The sequence below is a fragment of the Thalassophryne amazonica genome, chromosome 2, assembly GCF_902500255.1.
Source record: "Thalassophryne amazonica chromosome 2, fThaAma1.1, whole genome shotgun sequence".
Lineage (NCBI taxonomy): Eukaryota > Metazoa > Chordata > Actinopteri > Batrachoidiformes > Batrachoididae > Thalassophryne > Thalassophryne amazonica.
Window position 1 is genome coordinate 71,359,182 of NC_047104.1, and position 26,331 is coordinate 71,385,512.

Genomic DNA, 26,331 nt, shown 5'->3' on the forward strand with positions numbered 1-26,331 from the left:
GTGTTAGTTTTGGGGATGAAAATTCACAGGGTGATTCCATAATTTATTCCTCAGAATTGAGTGAGTCCATATTTTTTTCCCTCTGCTTGGTCTAAAAAAGTAACCGTTACTGACTGCCACAATTTTTTTTTCCTGATTTCTTAGTGTTTCTTAAATCCAGAAAGTTGCCATTTGAAATGACTTTAGTTTTGTGTCATGTCTGTGATCTGCTTTCTTTCTACAAAATTAAACAACTGAATGAACATCCTCCGAGGCTGGTGATTCCATAATTATTGCCAGGGGTTGTAGAATTCATCCTGTTTTTTTTGTTTTTGTTTTTTTCTCTCCTTCTCAGTCACATTTTTGTTTGAACATAAACAACTACATTAAGCTCACAATCTAAAATATAGGGCTGAAACGATTAGTCGAGTAACTCGAATAATTCCATTACAAAAAATGTTCGAGGCAAATTCTGTGCCTCGAAGCTTCGTTTAACGTTGTAGTACATATGTCAGGCTTGTGTGTGGCGCTGCAACGTCCGCAGGAAAAAAACAGAAGAAGACTGGAGCATAACAGCTAATCAAATTAGCAACGATAGCTACCGCTTTCTAACGTGACAGAGAGTAAAATAAAGCCTTTTAAGAGAAAGATGGTCCACGCTGATCATCTGAAATAGACTTACTGTGCATTTAAAGTGAAGCAGTGTGTTTGTCTATTTTTAAAAAACACTGTCTGCTGTACGTGTGGAGGGACTATTGACCCGGCGGCCGGCTGCTGTCTGTCTCTGCCCAGTGTGAGGGGCTCTCAGGCCGGGCGAGTCACAGCTCTCCCCGGCTACATTGACAAACAGCAGAAGTCCACTCTTTCTTCTGTGTTTCCCTCAGACTCACACTGAGTGTTTGACTTTTTAATTTTTGCTTGTTTGGGCAACACACAACACTTCACAAACATGGTAACTTAAATAAAATAATAAAAAAAAACTGACTGCAAGGCTGCATGTTCAACCTCCAGCTGAAATGCAACTTGAATTGCAGAGAAAGAGGGATAAAAAAAAATAAAAAAAATCACACAGGGACCCAGTCCATCAACCTTTATAAAAACAAACAAAAAAAATCCTTACATTTTACAAGTTGGAGAAAACAAAACAGAAAGCCACATCCCATTGCTATTTCGGCAAAATGCCAACACTTTGGCGCAGTGTTGTTGTTTAAAAATGCAGAAGTACTTTTTATCCGATTACTCGATTAATAGATAGAATACTCGATTACTAAAATAATCGATAGCTGCAGCCCTACACAAGACCGACAAGATTTTTAACTAGACATTGGTCTAGCAGTGGAACATATCTACTACACATAGGCCATAAATTACTGATCCTTGACCTTGGACCAGTGGATTTTTCTACCCCCTGTACATGCTGGGAAAATCCCAACTTCTGCTACCACAACATGCTACATTATGTTAAACTGAAATAAGGAAATCCTATGAGTGTTTTAATTACAGTGTAAGAAATGAAGAATGGAAATGGTCAAGTAATTTCTTCAAGCAAATACAAAGAAATCAATGGCTTGCAGTTTGATGGTGTATATCTCAAAATAGCTGTCCATCAAAATGGGATTCAGCCTTTCGACTGATCCTCCAATCATCATGCAGAAGCTCAGTGTCCAGGCCCGCCCACAGCTCCATTCACCCCCAGAGACGCTGAGCGTCTGGGAGTGGGACAAATCGTGGCATTTATTCAATGACCGTTGAGTTTTGAAGCAATGAAAAAAAAAAACTTCCATGCAGTTCCATTGAAGTGAACGGACGCTCAGCTTCTACGGGCAAATGCATTGATGTTATGGGAATGTATGAGAAGTTAACAAAATTGAGGCAGTCGATTTGTGATAAGTAGCTGATTCTGAACGAACTCCTCTTCGAGATGAACATGTTCTAACATTTGTAGTCAATGAAATGTTATACAACTGTACATATTTGACCATTTCATTTTTGGCGTTCCCTTGCAGTCTTAAAGAAATCACTTCTGGTGTGCACGACATAATTCCCTGCAGTATAAAAGTACTTGCTGTAAACTGTTGCCTCACTACACTTGCTTGGTACTAAAGATGTGGCATCTATGAAGACAACTGAGGAATGGATCCTGATTTAACTAGTAGAAAGACTAAGTTACTGTTTTAAGTTTTCACTGCTTTGAAGACCAAACATTTTTTTTAATTTCTATGTAGCTCCACAAATGCATAATTTTCTGAATGAAAATGTTTTTGCAATCTATGTGAAAATAATTTTTCAAGTCACAAAGGTGGCAAGTCATTTTCCTCTGCTCCAATAAAGTGTTAACATTCATCGTTGTTGTTATTATTATTATTATTATTATTATTATTATTATTATTACTACTACTTCTTTTAAGTAAATGTGTGTTCTGAACATGTTTTTGGTATATTTCAACCTCTGTATCAACAGAGAGCTGATCTTCATTGGAGACATGGATCAACAGATAATCCAAAAACAATTTGATGAAAAGGAAATAAAGAGTTATGAAGAAAACACACAGTCTGTGTCACATTCACAGCAGCATGACCATAAACAGCATCTTGAGGCATGTAGAAAATGTCTATAGGTTCAGGAATTTTAAGCATGAACCATCTTTTGTACAGTAGTTTTATTTTTACATTTTCTTGCAGGTTCCTGGAGACAGTGGTCTCAGTGATGTCACTGAACATGAATTCTGTGAACCACATCTGCCTTCATCTTCACTTGGTGCAGCCACAGGGCTTGAATGTTCCAGTGAGTAATTTATTAGTGTTCATACCATACTTTGAATTACCTGTTGTCTTTGGCTTTTTGTTACTGTTGTTATTATTTTACTTTATGAAAGACTTATTTCCAACCTCACACTTTCTACAAAACAGTCAAACACCTTAATTGTTTCAGCTTTGTGAGTAGCACAGTGGTTGTCAGAATTTTCGGGTAATTAAAAATAGTCTCCTTAAACTCGGGCGCCATCAGCAGTCTTTTTATTTTATTTTTTTTTTTACTGATCATCTCAGCGTCATGTTATTGGAAGTAGGAATTCGTCTGTGGAATCACCTGCTGAGGTGGTTAGTGTGAATGAAAGCCTTTGGACTGTTTGCCTGCAGATATGATTACCTCGTTGTTGCACTAAGGAAAGGTTATCATTTGGGGTGTGTAAAGCATTGCATCGTATTTGGGATTACTTATCATTCTGAGTCTGAAATGTCGCAGCAACATTGATATTTAAATAACTTTGTTGTTCTCAGTCTGCCTGTCAGCTCCAGAATCTTCACAATTAGAGAATGAGCTGAACCACTACAAGGAAATTATCACAAAACAAGAACGTCAACTGCAGACACTGCAATCAGAGTTCCATTTACTGACCTCTGACCTGGCATTGAGAAAGGAGTTGACTTATGAACTGGAAGTCCAAGTTCAACATTTAGAGGAGAAGCTTCATGTAGCAGTTCAAGAAACCAGTGTTACAATGCACAAACTGGAGACTGCTTTAAATGAGAAGAAAGGCCTTGCTGATCAGGTATGAAAAATATTTGCGGTATGCCAAATATGAACCATGTACAGTAAATGTTAGTATACCAATGAAATTAGATCTGATTACATAATTAAATGATATGAATATGTTTGTATTTAGTTAGCTCAGCTGTCAGAGGAGAGGGACACATTAAATCTGCAACTGCAAACTACTAAATGTCAGTTGGCTGATGTTATGGAGATGGTGGAAGGACTAGAAATGGTGAAAGGTGAATTTTTTTTTTTTTTATTATTATTATTTCATATGGACTTGTGTTCATCTTATAGATTTGTTGTATATTTTAAATGGTAATCTGTAGCATGAAAATTTTGTTGAAAGTACTGTTTTCAAAAACCTTTTGATGTTTTTATTTATTTTATTATTAAACTAACAAATAAAAATCATGTATGAGTGGGGGGATTAAAGCTCTCTTTTTCAGGTACACGCACTCAGTTTCACACTGGCACCTAGAAACTGCCCAGTAGAACCACACTTTGATTTGGTTAACCATTGAGCAGCTTTACTTGGTCACTTTGGAATTAAGAGCCTTGCTCAAGAGTGCCTTTCTGAGAATGAGGGTGGGACAAGTACTGTTCTTCACCTTCCTATCTAGATTTAGCCATCTGATCAAATGATTAAAGGCCTTCATGATTAAGTTTGCCATTTGTTCTACACATTTTTTTAAAAGGATACAACACTTTGACAGTCTTATTTTACTGTTCCTGAGGCCAAGTCATAATTAATAAAGATATTTTTTAGGGGGGAGGCGGGGGTTGGTTCACTGTGTAATATGGAATATTGATCATGATTCAATATTTAATTCATTTTCCTTAGGTGGTTGGGATGAGAAGTTCCTTCAGCAAGAAAGTGAGTTGAAGAGGGTTCGTTCTGAGAAAGCCAATCTGGAGCAGCACATCCTGGGCATTGAGGGTGATCTTGAAACTCTTCATGAGGAGAAGACCAGGTTGAAGAATGATATGGACAAAAAGAAAAAGACATGTTCAGGCATGGAGGAGCAGATAGAAATGCTGGTTACTGAGGTATGAACATAATCAAAATTAATTCAGCTAAATCACTAAAATACAGATAAGATGTTCGACTTTATCAGATTTTCTCACGATATCAAACTTTTTTGAATCATATTCTCAAAAGCAGCATTTTGAAACCTTTACTTATTGTGTGTTTAGACAACTCAGCTGAGATCAGAACTTGTGTGCTGCACTGAGGAGCGAGATGAGCTTGAGCAGTCTTTAGGCAGATGGAGAGAGCAAGTTCACAGTCTGGAGAAGACTAACTGCGACACCAGACACCTAATTTCCATCCTGGAGGAGGATATCAGAGCAGGGAAGATGGCGTATGAGGCTCTGCAAGGAGACATGGACAAACTGAAGAGTGAGAGGGCACAGGTACACATTTGGAAATCCAAGATAAGTGGATTGTGTTAGTTTGGGATCTGTTTGCAAGCATCTTTTAGTGTTAAGTACAATATAAATTTCTATTTATTCGGAGAACACTTACAGTATAACATAAAGATGTATGAAGCTGGTTCTCTAAGTTGAATCCTCTCTGAAGCAGCAAGTCTTTTTTTTTTTTTTTTTATTGATTTTAAGCTTTCCTGTCTTTATCTTCATAATTATGCTAGCATGATAGCAAACAAGAAATTACATAAAGGTTATTGTTATTAAGGTTATGTGGAAATGTTCGTTTTAATGAATCAATTCAACTTTATACAATTCAATTTATTTATACAGCATTAAATCACAACATAACTCTCTCCAAGGTGCTGTACATGATTGTTTAAACCTTACCCACCCCACGAGGAAGTACTTTGGTTACAGTAGCAAGGAAACTCTCCCTTGGGTGGTTTGGAAAAAAGTCTGGAATTTTGAAATGGAAAATGTGTAGGCATCCTGTAAATGCCAAATGTTTACTGATTGATTTGCTTGTTGTTATCTTAAGAGTTTATTCTTTCTTCTTTCAATGAAGTTGCTTGAGCAGATTGGGGAATTGGAGCAGGCAGTCTCCGAACAAAATGGAAAGAGGGAGGAGCTTATTAACCAAGTTGACAAGCTGAAAGAAGATCAGACCTCTGCCAGCCAAAATACTGAGTCCATGGTCACCAAGATTCAGGTCAGGGAAAAAAAAATTGCAAAGTATGTTGTTTGGTGTTTCTGAAATGATTCTTAAGAGGTTTGAGCCTCATGGCTCCACTGTTTGCTGAGCCTGAATTCCTGAATGGAAACTAATCCAAACATTTATTTATTTTATTTCTTAACCTGCCCCAAGACCTTAGAGGGTGAAGTAAGCCGCCTGTCACAGTCACTGGAGTCCTCTCTGCTAGAAAAAGGAGAGATTGCTTCTCGTTTGAACTCCACACAAAGTGAGGTCAGACAGATGAGGACTGGAATAGAAAAACTTCAGATCCGCATCGAGTCAGATGAGAGGAAGAAAAAGAAGATGGAAGAGCTGCTGAAAGGTGACATGAGTGGAAGTGGTGTGTAAATTCATTGAGTTTTGTAAGAAATGACTCACTGATTACATGTACTTTTGTAGCTGCTCAGAGAAAGTCAGACTCCCTACAAGACCACATTGATGCCCAGAAGCGAGACAAGGAAGAGATAGAGCAAAGTCTAGAAGATGCTGTGCTGCAGGTATTAAAATGCTTGCAAAAATCTGTCTTTTTTTGTAAAAAAAAAAAAAAAAAAAAAAATCATAAAATCAGGATGGATTTTTCACTGAATGTGAATGTTATGTACACACAGGCTGAGATGGCTAAAGATGATCTTGAAGAGGAAAGGAGCAAGGTGAGCATTTTTGGACATTCTGTGCCCTTTCCCATACCCCTTGTGGTTTTTATTTCTTATTTTAATTTAATGATGCTGAATGACACAATATTACTTATTTTTCTGTTGTCTTTAATTTCTTGTGATCTCACTTTCCTTGTTCTACCCTTTTTTTTTAATTTCTCATTTCTTTATCTTTCACTGCCTACTGGCATTTAGGTAGAAGAGGAGAAAAAAGAGCTCAGCTTGCAAATATTGGAACTCTCCACCCAGCTGGACAGCCTGAAATTAGAGAAAGAAAACATGGAGCGAGAGATGGAAAACAAAAACAAAGAGATAGAAGAGCTAAAGTCTGCTAAGGTGGCTCTGGAGAAAGGATTGGCGAAAGAGATCTTCAGAAGAGAAGAAGAGGAAAGACAGAAATGTAGGGTGCAGGAGTTAGAGAAAGGGTGGAGAGAGGAAACAGAAAAACAAATGAGTCAAGTATATGAGTTCCAGGCTAAACTGGAAGACTTGCAACTAAGGGAAAGCTTGCATGAGCAGAAGCGCAGAGAAACTGAAAAAGAGAAAGAGAAGATGCAATCTCTGCTGGCAGATTTGGAGAAAGAGAAGGAGTGTTTACAGACAGAAGGAGAGAGGCTCCGTATCCAGGAAGAAGTGAAAGAGAAAGAGAGACACCATCTGAAGGTTCAACTAGAGGTTTTAGAAGAAGAAATTGTGACGCTGAAAGGTCTCATAAAAACAAGAGAGAGAGAACTGTCAGAGAGGGAGGACAGTCAGAGACAAGCTGTTTCTCTTTTGGAGGTGAAAGAACAGATTGAAAGACAAAATGGACAGCTAGTTGAGGAAAAAGAGAAAATGCATGCTGCCCTGCTATCAGCAGAACATGAGAGAGAGAACCTGCACTACACTCTTTCATCTGTTGAAGAAGAGAAAGCAAGACTAGAGCAAGAGATAAGAATGCTGTCGGATAAAAAACAGAAGCTTCAGACACGCTTGTCCTTGTTGGAAGAGGAGAAACATGATCTGCAACAATGTCTCTCCTCATTAAAACAAGAGAAAGAAAGGGTGGAGGAGGAGAAAGGCATTTTAGAAGATGAGAAACAGAAATTGCAGTCTTCACTTTGTTTGATTACAGAAGAGAAAGAGAGCGTGTTCTCAGCTCTTTCCTCATTAGAAAATCAAAAGCAGGCGGCAGAAGCAGAGAAGGAGAAACTAACGGAGGACCATGCAAAGCTTCAGTCGGCATTTGACTCTATGGAGAAGCAGCAGGAGACGTACAAACTGTCTGTCTCCCAGCTCACCGAGCAGGTACATGTGCCAAGAGGTTTAAAAGTTACTCATGTTCAGTGGTGGGCACAGATAACCAAAAAATTAACTTTGATAACAGATAATTAGATAACTGAAAAGTTATCTTTGATAAAGATAAAACGATAAACCACCCAAAAACATATCGGAAGTTACAGATAACCGATAAATTCCAGTATTGTCTCTGGTACACTTGCAACAACTAATAAACCGAATTTGAGTTTTAACACCACGATCGCTTCTGATAGCATGAAAAGCGACAACAGACCCAAAACAATGAGCCCGCATTTCTGTCTTTGAACATCTTGCCCCCTGCTGGAAGCTCTTGTTTATTACATGGCTTCCACCACATCCCACAACTCCGGTCAGGCGGAGGTCTTGGAAAATAAACCAGTGCTGACTTATGGTTTTGATTTATAAATAACATTAATACCAAAAGAATAATGCCATTAATGTCAATTCTGTCATAAAATATAACATATCTTTTAATGTTGAATAATGCACTAATTCTGAGGTTTGTAACAAACAGATCGCAAAGGAGTCTGGGTAAAATGTGCTTCTGCTAAACACTGATTGGTTCAGTCATTCATTATGTAAACCAACACGTTAATGTGTTTTGGTGTTTACAGATTAATGTGCTTTTGTAAAATATTCCAATTTTTTTATTTGTAAAAACAGGCATTTTTACGGAGCCCTGGAAGTGTCATCGCAAAATGTTTTGCATGTGGAGAGAATGTGCGCTTATTTTATTATATTGTTCCGTGCGCACGTTTTATTATGATGTGCGCACGTTTTATTATATTGTAAAACGTGCACTCAATATTGTCTTGACACATAAATGCTGGCTTTACACTGTGCGAGTTTTGGCCCTTTTTCAGATGACTTTTCATTCAGCGAGAATTTTTTTGGACCAAGTTTCAGGTTAATCGTGCGTCCTGCATCGTGTAGTGTACATGGAGTAACAAGCTGCGTTTAACATCTCAAGACCACCTCCTGATCGCCGATCGTATGGTCGAATGAAAATAAAACCTGTTTCATATTATTCTGGTCGGTCGTCGTGAGGGTATCCTGCTGCTGAAGAGCTACAAGCATCCAACCGCTCGTACTGTGCATGTGCAAACACCGCAGAGCTGTCTTGTAATGTTTTTTTGTTGTTTTGTTTTTAAACTTTGATGTCTCCCATCTAGAGTTTTTGTAAATTAAGTTTGGAAAAAAAAGCTTATGTTTTGCTTCTGGAAACATGAGTCCAACCTGTGGTTTTTGAACGTACAGTGTGTGTGAGAACATAAATCGGGTGCTCTGAACTGTGTTTCAGAGTGTTAGTGTTTCTCTATTTTTTTTATTCTCTTGATTTGCCATCTCTAGGTATTTACCCTGCCTTCTAATTTGCACATTTTACCCTGCCTTACTCGTGCACAATTTCTATTACCACTGCTGCAGTGACACTGCGGATTTCCCCTTGTAGGACTAATAAAGGAATATCTTATAAACCTGTCAGGAAAAAACTCATACTTTGTAATATATAATGCTGGATAAATAATTTAAATTGAACAATTCCTTGATGTCTGCCTGTCCATGGTAGGTGTCAAAACTGTCCTCTCGTGCCAAGCGTCTGTCTAAGGAGAAAGATTCTGCACACAGTAAGATCACCCTTTTAATGAAGACCTGCAAACAGCTGGAGAAGCAAATGATGATGAGCAGTTCAGGTGCGCACACACAGAATGTATGTAGCTACCGTGCGGCAGGGGTTGGGTAATTGTTATAAAGGGTCACCAATATGGGTTTTCATTAAAACTGATCACTTCAATGAGCTCCTCCTCTTAATTTAAAGTGGTGCTCATTGGTATAATTGCCTCCTGACGATATCAGTCGCAACAAAATTCATGCCAGTCTCCACCATGATTTTTGAAGTAGGTAAATGTTTTTTACAGTGTCAGTGCCAGTTCTATCATTTACTCCTGTGGAACTACCTGGTATAATAAACAGACACACCTTTCATAGGTTTTGTTTAGAAATGACTGAAATTTTATGGTTAAAATAAATATATCCAAAGGTCAGGATTTTGAAAAATGCTTCACTGACACATGATAATGGATGAGGAAACTTAAACACTCTAAATGGTCATGGTCTACCATACTTGGCTGAACTTAGTTGCAAGCGACAGAGGCAAAGTGGCATCATTCCATTTCAGTCAGAGTGGGCGTTTTGTAGTGACAAGAGTCGATGGCTGCTCTGCTGCCAGCTAGGAGTGGCCAAAATAAACCAGAAGTCTAGTTTATGCAAATACTGAGCATGATGTCAGATGGCTGTTCACTTGAACAAAATAATTCAAGCGGGCAGAAAACACTCCGAAACAGCTTATTTCTATATAAATCTAATATATTTGTCATACATTTCATAAAGGCTAGCGAGAAATAAGCATTTGTAAATCTAACAGTGCTGTTTTTGTAACCAAATGACACTGTTGAATTGATTTACAAGACATCTTATGGACATGTAGTGTGCATGCCCCAGAAACACCCATCAAGTGGCAAAGCCAACTGCTTGATGCTATCATTTGTAGCTAATGTGACTGTAGGATTAAGCCTTATGTGCCTTCTCGTGCCCCACATTTGCAGCATGTTTGTTTGAAGGTGTATTGGAAACCTTAAATTGATCGTAGGTGTGCATGTGAATGTGTTTTTGTCTATATGTGGCCCTGCGATAGACTGGGGTCCTGTCCAGAATGTACCACTTTGCATGCACTATGACAGGTGGGATAGGCTCCAGTCCCACCGTGATCCTTAATTGAAGTAAGCGGGTACAGAAAATGGTTATACATTTATTGCTAGTTTGTTCTTATTTAATTATATCGCCTGGTTTTGTTTTTGCACTTAACATTCAATCTTAATTATTCTTACAAATGCAAAATTTCATTTTGTTGTTGTCTTGGTGTTTTATTACGTGCAGCACTTTGAAAGTAGTATATGCTGTAAATAATTGGTGAAAAATCGTGAGAATTCTTGGCCAGTTGCTAGTTTGGCTTGTCGATGCTTTCATACTTTTTGGTGCAAATGTTCTGTCTCTGGGAAGTTGCGTTGAATCATTTGGGTAATTTTGTCTTTTTTATAGGAGATGGAAATAACCGTGAAGAGGAAATAATAAAAGAAGTCAATGAACTGAAGACTCCCCTGGAGAAGAGGAGGAAGGAGGTCGATAAAAAAATGATTGAGGCTCAAGAAACAAACAAGCAGATGGAAGAACTTAAGGCTACCCTTGATGAGAAGCAGAGGGAATTGGAGGGGAGGGATATTAAACTGCAGCAGATCATGAGCGAATTGGATGAAGTAAATAACCTTTTGGAAGAGAAGAGCAAGGAGGCTGATGAGAGTATGGAGAAATACTGCAGCCTCATAGTTAAAGTCCACAAATTAGAAGAAAACAATGATGCGCTGACAACACGTCTCAAACTGTTTACTGCAAGCACGTGTGCAAATGATGACAGCAGTGACCATGCTTCCAAGAACACAGTCATTAATCTCTACTCTGGTAGCGCTGACAGCTGTCGCCGGCACTCAGCCAGGAAGTTGTCGAAACAACAAGATGAGAACACGGCTCCAGCAAGTCCTCAGAGTGAGGTTCAGGCATCACATTCAGTAAAACGGGCTCATTGTGATATTGGTGATAAAGATGTTGCCCAGGAGACTTTGATTAACCTGACAAAGAAGCTCAAAGCCAATGCAATAAACACACCCAAAACAAAAACTCAGGAAGATGATGACTTCAGACCTGAAGGTCTACCTGAGCTGGTGCAGAAAGGTACGTCTACGGGGATAATTATAACATATCCACATGTAAACCTTGAATTCACTAACATCTCATGTCCATGAGCATGAGGTGTTGAGCAGCACTTAAACCATCAGAGACGGTTCTTCGATTTGGTCACACACTGCTTTTTGACAGCATCTCAATCACAACCACCTACAGTGAGGAAAATAAGTATTTGAACACCCTGCAGTTTTGCAAGTTCTCCCACTTAGAAATCATGGAGGGGTCTGAAATTTTCATCTTAGGTGCAGGCCCACTGTGAGAGACATAATCTAAAAAAAAAAAAATCCGGAAATCACAATGTATGATTTTTTTTAAATAATTTATTTGTATGTTACTGCTGCAAATAAGTATTTGAACACCTACCAATCAGCAAGAATTCTGGCTCACACAGACCTGTTCATTTTTCTTTAAGAAGCCCTCTTATTCTGCACTCTAACTGTATTAATTGCACCTGTATAAAAGACACCTGTTCACACAATCAATCACATGCCAACCTGTCCACCATAGCCAAGACCAAAGAGCTGTCTAAGGACACCAGTGACAAAACTGTAGATCTGCACAAGGCTGGGATGGACTACAGAACAACAGGCAAACAGCTTGGTAGAAGACAACAACTGTTATTTTATTTATTATTTATTAGAAAGTGGAAGGAACACAAGATGACTGTCAATCTCCCTCGGTCTGGGATTCCATGCAAGATCTCACTTTGTGGGGTATGGATGATTCTGAGAAAGCTCAGAACTACACAGGAGGACCTGGTCAATGACCTGAAGAGAGCTGGGACCACAGTCTCAAAGATTACATTAGTAACACATGATGCTGTCATGGTTTAAAATCCTGCAGGGCAGCAAGGTCCCCCTGCTCAAGCCAGCACATGTCCAGGCCCATTTGAAGTTCACCAGTGACCATCTGGATGATCCAGAGGAAGCATGGGAGAAGTTCATGTGGTCAGATGAGACCAGAATAGAGCTTTTTGGAATCAACTCTACTTACCATGTTTAGAGGATGAGAACAACCCCAAGAAAACCATCCCAACCGTGAAGCATGGGGGTGGAAACATCATACTGTGGGGGTGCTCTTCTGCAAAGGGGGCAGGGCGACTGCACCGTACTGAAGGGAGGATGGATGGGGTCATGTATTGCGAGATTTTGGCAAACAACCTCCTTCCCTCAGTAAGAGCACTGAAGATGGGTCGTGGCTGGGTCTTCCAGCATGACAATGACCCCAAACACACAGCCAGGGCAACTAAGGAGGGGCTCCATAAGAAGCATTTCATGGTCCTGGAGTGGCCTGGCCAGTCTCCAGACCTGAACTCAATAGAAAATCTTTGGAGGGAGCTGAAACTCCAAACCTGAAAGATCTAGAGAAGATCTGTATGGAGGAGTTGACCAAAATCCCTGCTGCAGTGTGTGCAAACCTGCAGAAAAACTACAGGAAACATTTGACCTCTGTAATTGCAAACAAAGGCTACTGTAACAAATATTAACATTGATTTTCACAGGTGTTCAAATACTTATTTGTAGCGGTAACATACAAATAAATTATTTAAAAAAATCATACTGTCAGAGTTGTTCAGAGTTGGACCTGAAAAGAACAACTCTGACACATACATTGTGATTTCCAGATTTTTTATTTATTTATTTTTTTTTTTAGATTATGTCTCTCACAGTGGACATGTACCTAAGATTAAAATTTCAGACTCCTCCATGATTTCTAAGTGGGAGAACTTGCAAAATCACAGGGTGTTCAAATACTTATTTTCCTCACTGTATGTGACTTCAGCATTGACGTTTCTACTACTGTTGCGGTAGTACTTCTTAAATTCCCCTCTTCATGCCCATATCTTCATACTTGCCTAAGTGACAATTCAAGAAGGAGACGAGTGAGGGATAACCCTGAAGAAGTTATAGGCTTCTGTGGCTGTGATTTCAGAAATAGTGCCAGTTTCGATTGTACAGTTTCATGATGAAGTGGTTTAGAGGAGGATTTTCTTAAAAAGACCTGAATGTTCAGTTGCAATTTGCCAGAAGGCACATTGCAGATGCAAGCCTAGATTTGATCTGTTTAATCCTTCTCTGCTCCATTCCACTGTGAAGCTATGAGCAGAAACAAAGTTGGTCACACATGTCCACACAAACAAATTAATACAAGTGAAACTATAAAGCAATAATTAACAGAATTCTGCATGCTGATGGGGATTGCTTTATTTTAGCAGCCTTGTCTCCTTTTGTGATTGTTGAGTGTTTTCTTATAGCGAAGTAAGTCTGTTCTGTATTCATGCTGGTGCTTATCCCCAGCTTCCCAGATTATGACAATGGATGAAGAGAATTTGATGGTGACATTGAACTACGACGACGCTGCACATTGTTTTCTTCTAGTTTTAAAATCCCATTGTGTCTACAATGACTACACACATCAGGAGCAGTTCCACAGAGATGATCAGTAACTGCAATTTTACCTGTTTTACAGTCCATTCTGGTTTTATTTATTTATAAATAATAGAAAAAAAAAAAAGGTCTTTATTGTCATGTGAAAATGAGTGTCTTGTGCTCCACCAGGATTTGCCGATATTCCTTTGGGGGAAGCCAGTCCGTTCATCATGAGGAGAACCACGGTTAGGCGCTGCAGCCCTCGGCTGGCTGCAAGACACTCTGTTATGGCTTCTGCTAGTTCTGCATCAGGACCTGACAACAAGGTGAACAGCAGGAAACTACATACTGCAGGACTACATACATTACATGGCTCCATAATAACACATTTAAAATAACATGTACAGTGTGAATTTTCATTCTTCATTCATGATTTGAAGTGACTCATTAAACCGAATAGACATGATGATAGTGTGGCTTGAAGGAAATTTACACCTGAATGTTAAACACCATGAGACTAAACAGTCTGTAGGAGACACTAAAGTTTAAAATGACACATTTAAACATACACAGTAAGCATTGAGATTGCTATTAGTTTATCATGGTCACAAACATTTCCATTTTTAATCAGAAACTGATAAGGATGATGTGCTGCATCATCATGTTCATGTGCCTTCAGAAATGGAAATCATCTTTATTCCCATTTCTTAATACTTTATTAAGCCACAGAAAGTTGTCATAGGATGTAAATAACTGTCCATCAACAACCTTTAAATCAATGTGTTAAACAGTTTTTTCCCACTTCCCCCACTCTGATGCTTCACACAATTGCACACTGCAAATTTGATAGGAAAATGGGGGGGCAGTGGAGTTAAGATGACCTCAAATGCATTTATGGGCATTTGGTTACATTTTGACCTGTTGTCTAATGGATGGAAAGAAAAACAATACATTACAGGTACACACCAGCTAAAAAAATAACTGGTGAAAATGTCTGTCTGTCTCAAGCTGACCAGACTTGATAGCATCACTGTCTTAATAATGTTTTTATTTTGTTCATCTCTCTCTGCATTGAAAACATTCACATGAAGTTGAAGCTTCCACGACTTCATCCAACTGTTTGGTTGTGTTGTATGCTGTATGAATAGGAGTTAGTTCAAGGGATATCAGGATTCTACACACAACACCCCATAATGACAACATGAAAAGTTTTTTTTTTTTTTCAAATTTCAAGCCAAATTCCAATGAAGTTGGGACGTTGTGTGAAATGTAAATCAAAACAGAATACAATGATTTGCAAATCCTCTTCAACCTATATTCAGTTGAATACACCACAAAGACAAGATATTTAATGTTCAAACTGATAAACTTTGTTTTTGTGCAAATATTTGCTTATTTTGAAATGGATGCCTGCAACATGTTTCAGAAAAGCTGGGACAGTGGTATGTTTACCACTGTGTTCCTTTTAACAACACTCAATAATTGTTTTGGAACTGAGGACAGTAATTGTTAGTATCATGATTGGGTATAAAAGTAGCATCCCCAAAAAGGCTCAGCCATTCACAAGCAAAGATGGGGTGAGGATCACCACTTTGTGAACAACTGTGTGAAAAGATAGACCAGCAGTTTAAGAACAATGTTTCTCAGCATTCACTTGCAAGGAATTTAGGCATTCCATCATCTACAGTCCATAATATAATCAGAAGATTCAGATAATCTGGAGAACTTTCTACAAATAAGCGGCAAGGCCGAAAACCAACATTGAATGCCCATGACCTTCGATCCCTCAGGCAGCACTGCATTAAAAACCAACATCATTGTGTAAAGGATCTTACCGAGTGGGCTCAGGAACACTTCAGAAAACCATTGTCAGTTAACACAGTTTGTCGCTACATCTACAAGTGCAAGTTAAAACTACCATGCAAAGTGAAAGCCATACATCAACAATATCAAGAAACACCGCCGCCTTCCCTGGGTCCAAGCTCATTTGAAATGGATAGACGCAAAGTGGAAAAGTGTGCTGTGGTCTGATGAGTCCACATTTCAAATTGTTTTTGGAAATCATGGACATTGTGTCCTCCAGACAAAAGAGGAAAAAGACCATCCAGATTGTTACCAGCACAAAGTTCAAAAGCCAGCATCTGTGATGGTATGGGGTGTGTTAGTGTCCATGGCATGGTCAACTTACACATCTATGATGGCACCATCAATGCTGAAAGGTTACATCCAGGTTTTGGAGCAACACATGCTGACATCCAAGCAACGTCTTTTTCAGGAACGTCCCTGCTTATTTCAGCAAGACGTTGCCAAGCCACATTCTGCACGTTACAACAGCGTGGCTTTGTAGTAAAAGAGTACGGGTACTAGACTGGCCTGCCCATAGTCCAGACCTGTTGCCCATTGAAAATGTGTGGCGCATGATGAAGTGCAAAATACGACAACGGAGACCCTGAACTGTTGAACAACTGAAGTCGTACATCAAGCAAGAATGGGAAAGAATTCCACCTACAAAACTTGAAAAATTAGTGTCCTCAGTTCCAAAACGCTTATTGAGTGTTGTTAGAAGGAAAGGTGTTGTAACACAGTGGTAAACATACCACTGTCCCAGCTTTTTTGAAACGTGTTGCAGTCATCCATTTCAAAATGAGCAAATATTTGCACAAAAACAATAAAGTTTTATCAGTTTGAACATTAAATGCCTTGTCTTTGTGGTGTATTCAATTGAATATAGGTATAAGGGGATTTGCAAATCATTGTATTCTGTTTTTATTTACATTTTACACAACGTCCCAACTTCATTGGAATTGGGGTTGTATGATGCTACACGCTTGGCGCACCTATCTTTGGGCAGTTTTGTCCATTACTCTTTGCAGCACCTCTGATCCACTATCAGGTTGGATGGGGAGCGTTGTTGCATAGTCATTTTCAGATCTCTCCAGAGATGTTCAATCAGATTCAGGTCTGGGCTCTGGCTGAACCACTCAAAGACAATCACAGAGTTGTCCTGACGCCACTTCTTTGATATCTTGGTTGTGTGCTTAAGCTGAAAAATTAACTGCCACCCCAGTCTGGGGTCAAGAGCACTCTGGAGCAGGTTTTCATCCAGGATGTCTCTGTACATTGTTGCATTCATCTTTCCCCCAACCCTGAGTAGTCTTCTAGTTCCTGCCGCTGAAAAACATCCTCACAGCATGATGCTGCCACCACCATGCTTCAGTGTAGGGTTGGTGCTTGATTTCCTCCAAACATTATGCCAGGCATTCACGCCAAGGAGTTCAATCTTTGTCTCATCAGACCAGACAGTTTTGTTTCTCATGGCCTTAGAGTCCTTCAGGTGCCCTTTGGCAAACTCCAGGCAGCCTGCATTTTCATAAGGAGTGGCTTCGGTCTGGCCACTCTACCATACAGGCCTGATTGGTGGATTGCTGCAGAGATGGTTATCCTTCTAGAACAGGGGTCGAAATACATTTTTTAACCTACTTGCACTGGTGCTAGTAACAAAAAATTACTTGCACCAAAAAAACATTACTCGCATAACCAAAAGTCAGTCTTATATGAACCTTAAAACTCCTCCTCTGATGTGTCAGACTCTTCCTCTCTGGGCCCATCAAGCCCTGCTTCCAGTTGCATCATGTGTCATCATGACGATGCCGCATGGAAGCAACTCGGTGCCGAGACAAGCAGCTTGACGCCACAACAGCACAAGGGGCGCAAAGGACGAAGCAGATCGGACGCCAAAAATTAAACGTTTAATTTTTGTTTGTGTCCCGTGTTCGACCCAGAAATTAAGTGGTTTCAGCGCAAGTCAGAGCAATAGGACGTTACTCGACGTGACTGGAAGCCACACCCTCATAAGACAGCGTTACCCGATACAAATTTATGAATCCTGCTGTGTTCCATTGTTCCTGAAGTATAAATCACGCAGGATTGTTTTTATACCGTGTACACAATGCAGTAAAACTGCACGCTCAAAAAAGAGCACAGAAAAAAAAAAATGCTGATTGCAGCTGCAGTTCCTCGCTCTTCTTCTCTCACACAAGTGTTTAAATAAAATCCATAAACGTCCTGCTCACAGAGTGATTGCCAGAGACAGGACATGTCCACATCCAGTTAAAAAGTCCGGACATCTCCAGTCCACTCACGGACGATTCGTTCACGTGCGCACATGTGAACAATTAAAAGAAAGAAGGAAAAAAAAACTGTCTGGCTGCAGGCAGTTAGTTCCTTGTTCTCCGCTCAAACTCTCTCATCACAGTGTTTTAACAAAAAAAAAAGGACATAAGCCCTGCTCACAGACTGATTGTCAGAGACAGGACATGTCCACTTCAAGTATAACTCCAGACATCTCCACATTTACTCCCGAACGATTCGTTCATGCGTGCGCGCATCTCGCGGTCAAAGGAGGAAAGATAAACTATAACAGAACTCAGAGTGCAGACCTGCAGTTCAGCACAAGAACAAATATAAACTAGAAGAGAAGTCAGAGTGCACAGTCTGTCTGCAGCCAAACTGTGCACTCTGACTTCTCTGTGCAGAGAACCTGCAGGCTGCATCCTCACCTCCTCTCTGCCCCCCTTCTGCGCGCACCTGACGCAGACATTCCTGCATCGTCATGACGTCACAGGAAGCAACTCGAAGCAGGTCCGGTGTGGTTATGACAGAGTTTGAGGGAAGAGCAGCAGCGGCAGTTTTTTTTTTTTTTTCTTTCACATGCGCGCGAAACGAATCGTCACAGCAACTCGCTCCGTGTGTGAGAGTCATAAAACACAGGGAAGACGAAGCCAACACACTGGAAATTGTTTTTTTTTTACCTTATTTATTCCTTTATTGGTTCATTCTAATGGTGCTTATAGTTGATAAAACTTAGATAAAGTTACTTGCACCAGTGCAAGTGCAGTATAAAATTAAGTGCGCCGCTCGAATAATACGTGCACAAACTAGCACATGCATGTACTATTTTGAGCCCTGTAGAAGGTTGTCCGTACAACATAGCTGGTCTCACTACTGTCTTTTAAACATGCCACTTCACTCTTGCAGATATTCTTTTATCACAAATCACTTCTGCCATCTTTTTCGTCCTACTCCACCCTGCCTAAATTCTCTTCTTCACCTCTCTACTATGCTCTCCATTACTTTGGACAGTTTACCCCAAGTATTTAAAATCATCTACTTTCACCACTTATACTCCTTCTAACTGCACTATTCCACTGGGCTCCTGCTCATTCACACACATGTACTCAGTCTTGCTCCTACTAACTTTCATTTCCCTTCTGTCCAGAGCATATCTCCACATTTCCAGGTTAGGTTCAACTTGTTCTCTACTCTCACTACAAATCACAATGTCATCTGCAAACATCATAGTCCCTGGAGACTCCTGTTACACCCTCATAATACGTTACCTGACGCCAATTTATGATTCCTGCTGTGTTCCATTGTTCCTGAAGTATAAATCACGCAGGATTGTTTTTATACCGTGTACACAATGCAGTAAAACTGCACGCTCAAAAAAGAGCACAGAAAAAAAAAAAATGCTGATTGCAGCTGCAGTTCCTCGCTCTTCTTCTCTCACACAAGTGTTTAAATAAAATCCATAAACGTCCTGCTCACAGAGTGATTGCCAGAGACAGGACATGTCCACATCCAGTTAAAAAGTCCGGACATCTCCAGTCCACTCACGGACGATTCGTTCACGTGCGCACATGTGAACAATTAAAAGAAAGAAGGAAAAAAAAACTGTCTGGCTGCAGGCAGTTAGTTCCTTGTTCTCCGCTCAAACTCTCTCATCACAGTGTTTTAACAAAAAAAAAAAGGACATAAGCCCTGCTCACAGACTGATTGTCAGAGACAGGACATGTCCACTTCAAGTATAACTCCAGACATCTCCACATTTACTCACGAACGATTCGTTCATGCGTGCGCGCATCTCGCGGTCAAAGGAGGAAAGATAAACTATAACAGAACTCAGAGTGCAGACCTGCAGTTCAGCACAAGAACAAATATAAACTAGAAGAGAAGTCAGAGTGCACAGTCTGTCTGCAGCCAAACTGTGCACTCTGACTTCTCTGTGCAGAGAACCTGCAGGCTGCATCCTCACCTCCTCTCTGCGCCCCTTCTGCGCGCACCTGACGCAGACATTCCTGCATCGTCATGACGTCACAGGAAGCAACTCGAAGCAGGTCCGGTGTGGTTATGACAGAGTTTGAGGGAAGAGCAGCAGCGGCAGTTTTTTTTTTTTTTTCTTTCACATGCGCGCGAACGAATCGTCACAGCAACTCGCTCCGTGTGTGAGAGTCATAAAACACAGGGAAGACGAAGCCAACACACTGGAAATTGTTTTTTTTTTACCTTATTTATTCCTTTATTGGTTCATTCTAATGGTGCTTATAGTTGATAAAACTTAGATAAAGTTACTTGCACCAGTGCAAGTGCAGTATAAAATTAAGTGCGCCGCTCGAATAATACGTGCACAAACTAGCACATGCATGTACTATTTTGAGCCCTGTAGAAGGTTGTCCGTACAACATAGCTGGTCTCACTACTGTCTTTTAAACATGCCACTTCACTCTTGCAGATATTCTTTTATCACAAATCACTTCTGCCATCTTTTTCGTCCTACTCCACCCTGCCTAAATTCTCTTCTTCACCTCTCTACTATGCTCTCCATTACTTTGGACAGTTTACCCCAAGTATTTAAAATCATCTACTTTCACCACTTATACTCCTTCTAACTGCACTATTCCACTGGGCTCCTGCTCATTCACACACATGTACTCAGTCTTGCTCCTACTAACTTTCATTTCCCTTCTGTCCAGAGCATATCTCCACATTTCCAGGTTAGGTTCAACTTGTTCTCTACTCTCACTACAAATCACAATGTCATCTGCAAACATCATAGTCCCTGGAGACTCCTGTTACACCCTCATAATACGTTACCTGACGCCAATTTATGATTCCTGCTGTGTTCCATTGTTCCTGAAGTATAAATCAAGCAGGATTGTTTTTCTACCATGTACACATTGCAGTGAAACTTCACGCTCAAAAAGCTGCTGTATCTACTACTACACTTAAATTCACTCTCAACTGTGTTTAAATAAAGTCCATCAAAGTCCTGCTCACAGACTGATTGCCAGAGACAGGACATGTCCACATCCAGTAAAAAGTCCGGACATCTCCAGTCCACTCAAGATTCGTTTGTGCGCACATGTGAACAATTAAAAGAAAAAAACCTGGCTGGCTGCTGCAGTTCTTCGCTCTCCCCTCAAACTCTCTCATCATTGTGTTAAATAAAGGACATAAGTCCTACTCACAGACTGTTTGCCAGAGACAGGACATGTCCACATCAAGTATAATTCCAGACATCTCCACATTTACTCACGGATGGTTTGTTTGTGCACGCACGCACGCAGCTTGCGGTCAAAGGAAGAAAGATAAACTATAACTGAAATCAGAGCACAGACTTGCAGCTTTGCACAAGACCAAATATAAACTACAAGAGAGATCAGAGTGCACAGTCTGGCTGCAGCCAAACTGCCTGCAGATCCTCCTCTGCGTCCTCACCTCCTCTCTGCCCCGCTGCTGCGCGCACCTGACACAGACATTCCAGTGTCGTCATGACGCCGCATGAAGCAACTCAAAGCAGACCCCGTGTGAAAGGGGCTTTAGGCTTGCACCTTTGTCTTTTACACACTGAAATTCCTCCAGATTCTTTGAATTCTTTTGTGATGTTATGCATTGTAGAGGGAAAAATATTCCTTTCAATTTTTCATTGAGGAACAGTGTTTTTAGGCATTTCTATAATTTTCCTCACACCTTTGTTGACAAAGTTGGGATCATCTTCCCATCTTTGATCCTGAAAGACAGCCTATGCTTTAAAACCAAATGATTACAATCACCTTGACATCATATTTTTGAAACATTTTTTTTATTTTTATGCCAGCCCTAAATTGCAGGAAATGCAGTTGACCACACAAAACATGAAATATGTTTTTATTTATACTGTCTGCAATGAAATAAGTTAAAGTAAATGTAAGAGCCACTGCTTCATTTATTTATTTATTTGGGGGGGGGTGGGGGGGTGCATTTTCCATACATCCCAACTCAGGTCGTGTTATGGTGTTTTGGCTGCTGCTGATGGAAGCACATGCACTCAGGATTTGTGGTCATTCTGTTTTTCTCTCTATTAAGTTTCAATTTTGTCCTTGATTTTTGTGCATAGGTTTTGGGACCCATACCTCTCCAGAGTCCCTCTGATGTCATGGCAGCATCTATGATTGACACCTGTAACCCAAAGCACACTTCTTTGAGCTTTCAGGACAGAAATGGCCGTCTCTCACCAAGTTTGAAGACACCGGAGCAGAAAGAGAGACAGGCAGAAAACTGTCACGTTCAATAGGTGAACATATGCACTCTTACACATTTAGTTTTAGAAATGTGTACAAATATATTCATAAAAAGATTAATCATTTCACTTTCATTGCACCAGAAACACTGCACACATACGATGCACTTATTTGTGGGTGCAGTTTTTTTGTTTGTAGTCATCTGTGCTTCATTTGGGTTCACTGCTTCTCTTCCTTAATGGACCTGTGATACTAGCTGTTAAAATTTTACATATCCAACGCACTGCCTACAGGAAGCCTGCAGTCACTACTGTTGTAGAGAATTGGTTACATACAAACAATACATTGGAAGATTTTACTCTGTAAAATAAGCAGTGCAAGTTTTCTTTTACTTTGCTGAAAGTTTTTTTTTCTTGCTTTTATTCTTTATAGTAGTGTGAAATATTCTCTACATTTAAGCTTTTGTAAATGTACCTGTAGATGGAACATTTTCTTAATGGAGAATTTCAAGTGTCAAACTCCTTTTTTCTCTCTCTCTAACATTTTTGTTTTTGTTTGTGGGTTTTTGTTGGTTTGTTTTTTGTTTTTAGTCCTGTAAAATACTGTAATCTCTACAGTTTTACTTGTTTGTGTTATTGGCCCAGATTCCTTGTTGGTGTCCTCTTTTCCTGCATGTACAAAACATTTTTCAGTATTGTATCATTTCATTACTCAAGTACCCATGACTTGATTTTTCTCTTCTTCCAACTTTATGCTTTGTTTAATTTTTTTAAATCATCAGTTAAAAAACACTTTTTTAATATAAACCAGTTTCAATATTAAAAGTTGGAAGCTCTTCATTGTTTTTTTAATCAACTTGTTTGATTTAACTTGATTACTGATGATTGTACTACATTAAATGGTATCACAGATTGTGTTGCGTTCTTTTTAAACGTTTTCACTCTTCGACTTCTGCATCTCTGATTTCTTTCTTATAAGAGTTTGTCACTTGCCAGTATTATTATTTCTATTCATTTTAGTAGCAATATAGTAAACTAGCGTGTTGCCCGTGGGGATCCACGGGCTCTAGATTGGGTAGTGTTTCAGAAACAGATACTAGGTAGCTGAAATTTTTCAAGGGTGGTAATGAATTATGCAAAGTTTCTATAATGAGTTGGAATGGCATGTGAGTCCAGAATGTTTTTAGAACCTTAGACCTCAACAGTTTTTAGAAGAACTAAACCCTTTTTTTCCTGTTAATCCCATCATTTTTTATGTTAATTTACTGTCTTAATGTATTTGTAAATGTTTTGGTTCTTGCTATCATATACACACTATTATTATTGTTGTTATTATTATTATCATTATTTTATATTTACTTCTATTTTGTCTGTTGGGTATTTTCTCCTCCAAACATTCTTAAAACCTTTAGCAAAACAAACAGTCAAGAACACCAGTGAGACAGAATATCAATTGAAGCTCGCGAGGAGTGCAGACAGTCCGTACACGTAGTACCACTGAGAGCACTGAGGACTGCTGCGCATGCTCACTCTTTTTATTAGGAGAAGCCCTACCCACATTGTGAAACTTGTCCTAAAGGTGGGGGGAACATCGCATGACAAGTTTCCTCCCGTAATACAAAACATCTCATGGTACGTATGCCAATGGTTGCAGCTGTGTGGAGAAACGGTTCCTTTTGTTTAATCTTATCATTGAAGGTCAGCACATCCCGTTCTTGCAGGCTCCTCTGTTTGCACTTATCATCTGTTCTGCAAAAGCTTGGAGTGTCCTGTTTTGTACAGTAAGCATTTGTACAGCATTAGGTCAAAATAACCTCCAGCTCTTCACTCCCAGTTCAAACTGACCCCAGCATGCTTCACTCCCAGTCGTTAGTGGCTACAAAAACAAAGTTGTGCTATCAGTGTAATAATAACAAGTACATTCTCAGGGTTGCGTTAAGACAGGTGCAAAACAGCTCAATAACATTTCTTCAGAACAAAGACAAAGGAACAAATGTTTAACAGTGATAAAATATATATATATATACAAAATCTTTAACATTGTCATTCGATTTTTTTAAATGGGCCACAATGGAAATAAGTGTTCTCACTTTCTTGTGATGTCCATATATTTTTAATGTATTTACAATTATATTATGTACTTACATTAAATTTACTAAATAAAATCGCACACGCACGCACTTACGCTTTTAATGTAAAGATGATTTACCATCCCCTGATGGAATGGCTTGCAAATCCAGAATGTAATTAGCAATGTTGGCTAATACTCGGAATTTCTCTATAAAATTGGTCCTATCAACGTTCTGTTTTGGCAGTGGTTGGCCGTGACCTAAAATACATAAGCATACCAAACAACAAATGTCAATTGTCCTCAGTTTGTCCGTGATCAAAGTTATACGCACACACACAGAGGTTCTTGTCTTTTCCAGATTCTGTCGCAAGGAGGTGCTTGTATTTTTAGACAGACGGTGGTGGAAGACATCAAACACTACACATTTCACTCATGGTAACAACAACATGACACTTAACTAACTAAACCAACTGAACTACAAAAACGCAATAAATCAGTAACATTAACAATGCCGTTAAACCATCATGAACCACAATAGTAACATTTAAAACCCCCAAATTCTATGGTGCACTGCAGCGCAACGCCCATTGTCTACTGGATATCTAAAATCGCTAATTTCTCAAAAAAATATTTGTCCTATCAACTTTCTGTTTTCGCAGCGTTCATCGACCCAAAATGCATAAGCATACCAAACGGCAAATGTCAGCTGTCATTGGTGATTGAAGCCACACACACACACACACAGGCTATTATAACAGAGATTACTCCAGCAGGTCAACATTTTGGGTAGGATTGTGGAGGCTTCCAAAGCTTCAGCATGTTGCCCAGAGATTCTGGGAATGAGCTGCTTTTTTCTGCATTATTTTAGAACCGGGTTCCTAATTTTGTTAGATTTGAATTTGCAGATCCACCCTGGTTATCATTCTGAAAATTACCCACAAATGATGTTCCCTCATGGTTCTGTGTGTTTTAAATAATGCAGCATTTACACCAAATTTCAACCTACATCTGATTAGTCTTTGCTCATAAAGGACACAAGCACTGTGTAATTATACAATAGACTCATTTCCTCATGGAGTGCCATTATCACACTAATCACATCTGGCTTTTATGGCTTTGCTAGCTGTGAAGTCACGCCTGGGAAAGATGTTATCATATAGTATTTACATTAAGCATGATGAAAAGAGACGCAGAGAGCACTCTACAGATTTTCATTCCAACCAGCCACACCCAAAGGTGTTTTTGTGAATTTTTCCTCTTTCTGATGGGTTGTATTTGCATGCAGTAGATATCTGCAGACGGTTGTTCTTTTGCAATATATGAAGCCAGATGATATGGTACAACTTCACTGAAGTTTCTTCATCACAGCTACACAATTTCCAAATGGTTCTAGTGCAGCAGATAAGTGAAACAATCATGCAAATGGTGATAAAAGCATCAAATTCGGCAGAAATGCTCCTTAGACACTCCTCTTTTGAAAAAAACCGATTGGCCACTTTTCAATTGATGGTCAGGTAGGGGTCAATTGAGGAATTACACAGAGGTCAAAATTAAAACATGCTCCAATCATATTGAAAAATATTCCACATTATTTGCCTGATCATAAAGATTCCAAAAAGGTATAGTTTGGATAGTCTGTGACTGAATTCTGTGGAGTTACGGGATAAAAACAGCAAGAATGGTGACAAAGGTCAGCGTCATTTTGTACAGGGGTCAAAAATTAAAGTTGCTCCATCCATACATCCATTTTCTTCTGCTTCATCCGGGGTCAGGTCACGGGGGCAGCAGCTCAAGCAAAGCCGCCCAGACTTACCAATCCACACACACCTCCCCCAGCTACTCCGGGGGAACCCCAAGGCGTTCCCAAGCCAGCAGACAGATGTAGTCCCTCCAGCGTGTCCTGGGGCCTCCTCCCGTTGGGACGTGCCCGGAACACCTCTCCAGCGAGGTGTCCAGGGGGCATCCGGAAAAGATGCCCGAGCCACCTCAGCTGGCTCAACGTGGAGGAGCAGCGGCTCGACTCCAAGCTCCTCCCGAGTGTCTGAGCTCCTTACCCTAACTCTAAGGGAGCGCCCAGCCACCCTGCGGAGGAAACTTATCTCTGGCACTTGTACTTGTGATCTTGTTC

General features: G+C 39.8%; 1 protein-coding gene across 1 annotated transcript in view; it reads left to right on the forward strand.

The window, feature by feature from the left end:
* Positions 1-22,972, forward strand: part of cenpf (centromere protein F) — a 62,940-nt gene extending 39,968 nt beyond the window's left edge. The window contains exons 23-37 of the mRNA XM_034162974.1: positions 2,441-2,576; positions 2,662-2,764; positions 3,259-3,530; positions 3,645-3,753; positions 4,359-4,564; positions 4,712-4,930; positions 5,511-5,654; positions 5,811-6,000; positions 6,078-6,175; positions 6,287-6,328; positions 6,527-7,618; positions 9,198-9,321; positions 10,727-11,413; positions 13,984-14,120; positions 22,010-22,972. Of these exons, the coding sequence (XP_034018865.1) occupies positions 2,441-2,576; positions 2,662-2,764; positions 3,259-3,530; positions 3,645-3,753; positions 4,359-4,564; positions 4,712-4,930; positions 5,511-5,654; positions 5,811-6,000; positions 6,078-6,175; positions 6,287-6,328; positions 6,527-7,618; positions 9,198-9,321; positions 10,727-11,413; positions 13,984-14,120; positions 22,010-22,186 (3,736 nt within the window). The 3' untranslated portion in view covers positions 22,187-22,972. The remainder of the gene's footprint in view (positions 1-2,440; positions 2,577-2,661; positions 2,765-3,258; positions 3,531-3,644; positions 3,754-4,358; positions 4,565-4,711; positions 4,931-5,510; positions 5,655-5,810; positions 6,001-6,077; positions 6,176-6,286; positions 6,329-6,526; positions 7,619-9,197; positions 9,322-10,726; positions 11,414-13,983; positions 14,121-22,009) is intronic.
* Positions 22,973-26,331: the final 3,359 nt, after the last annotated feature.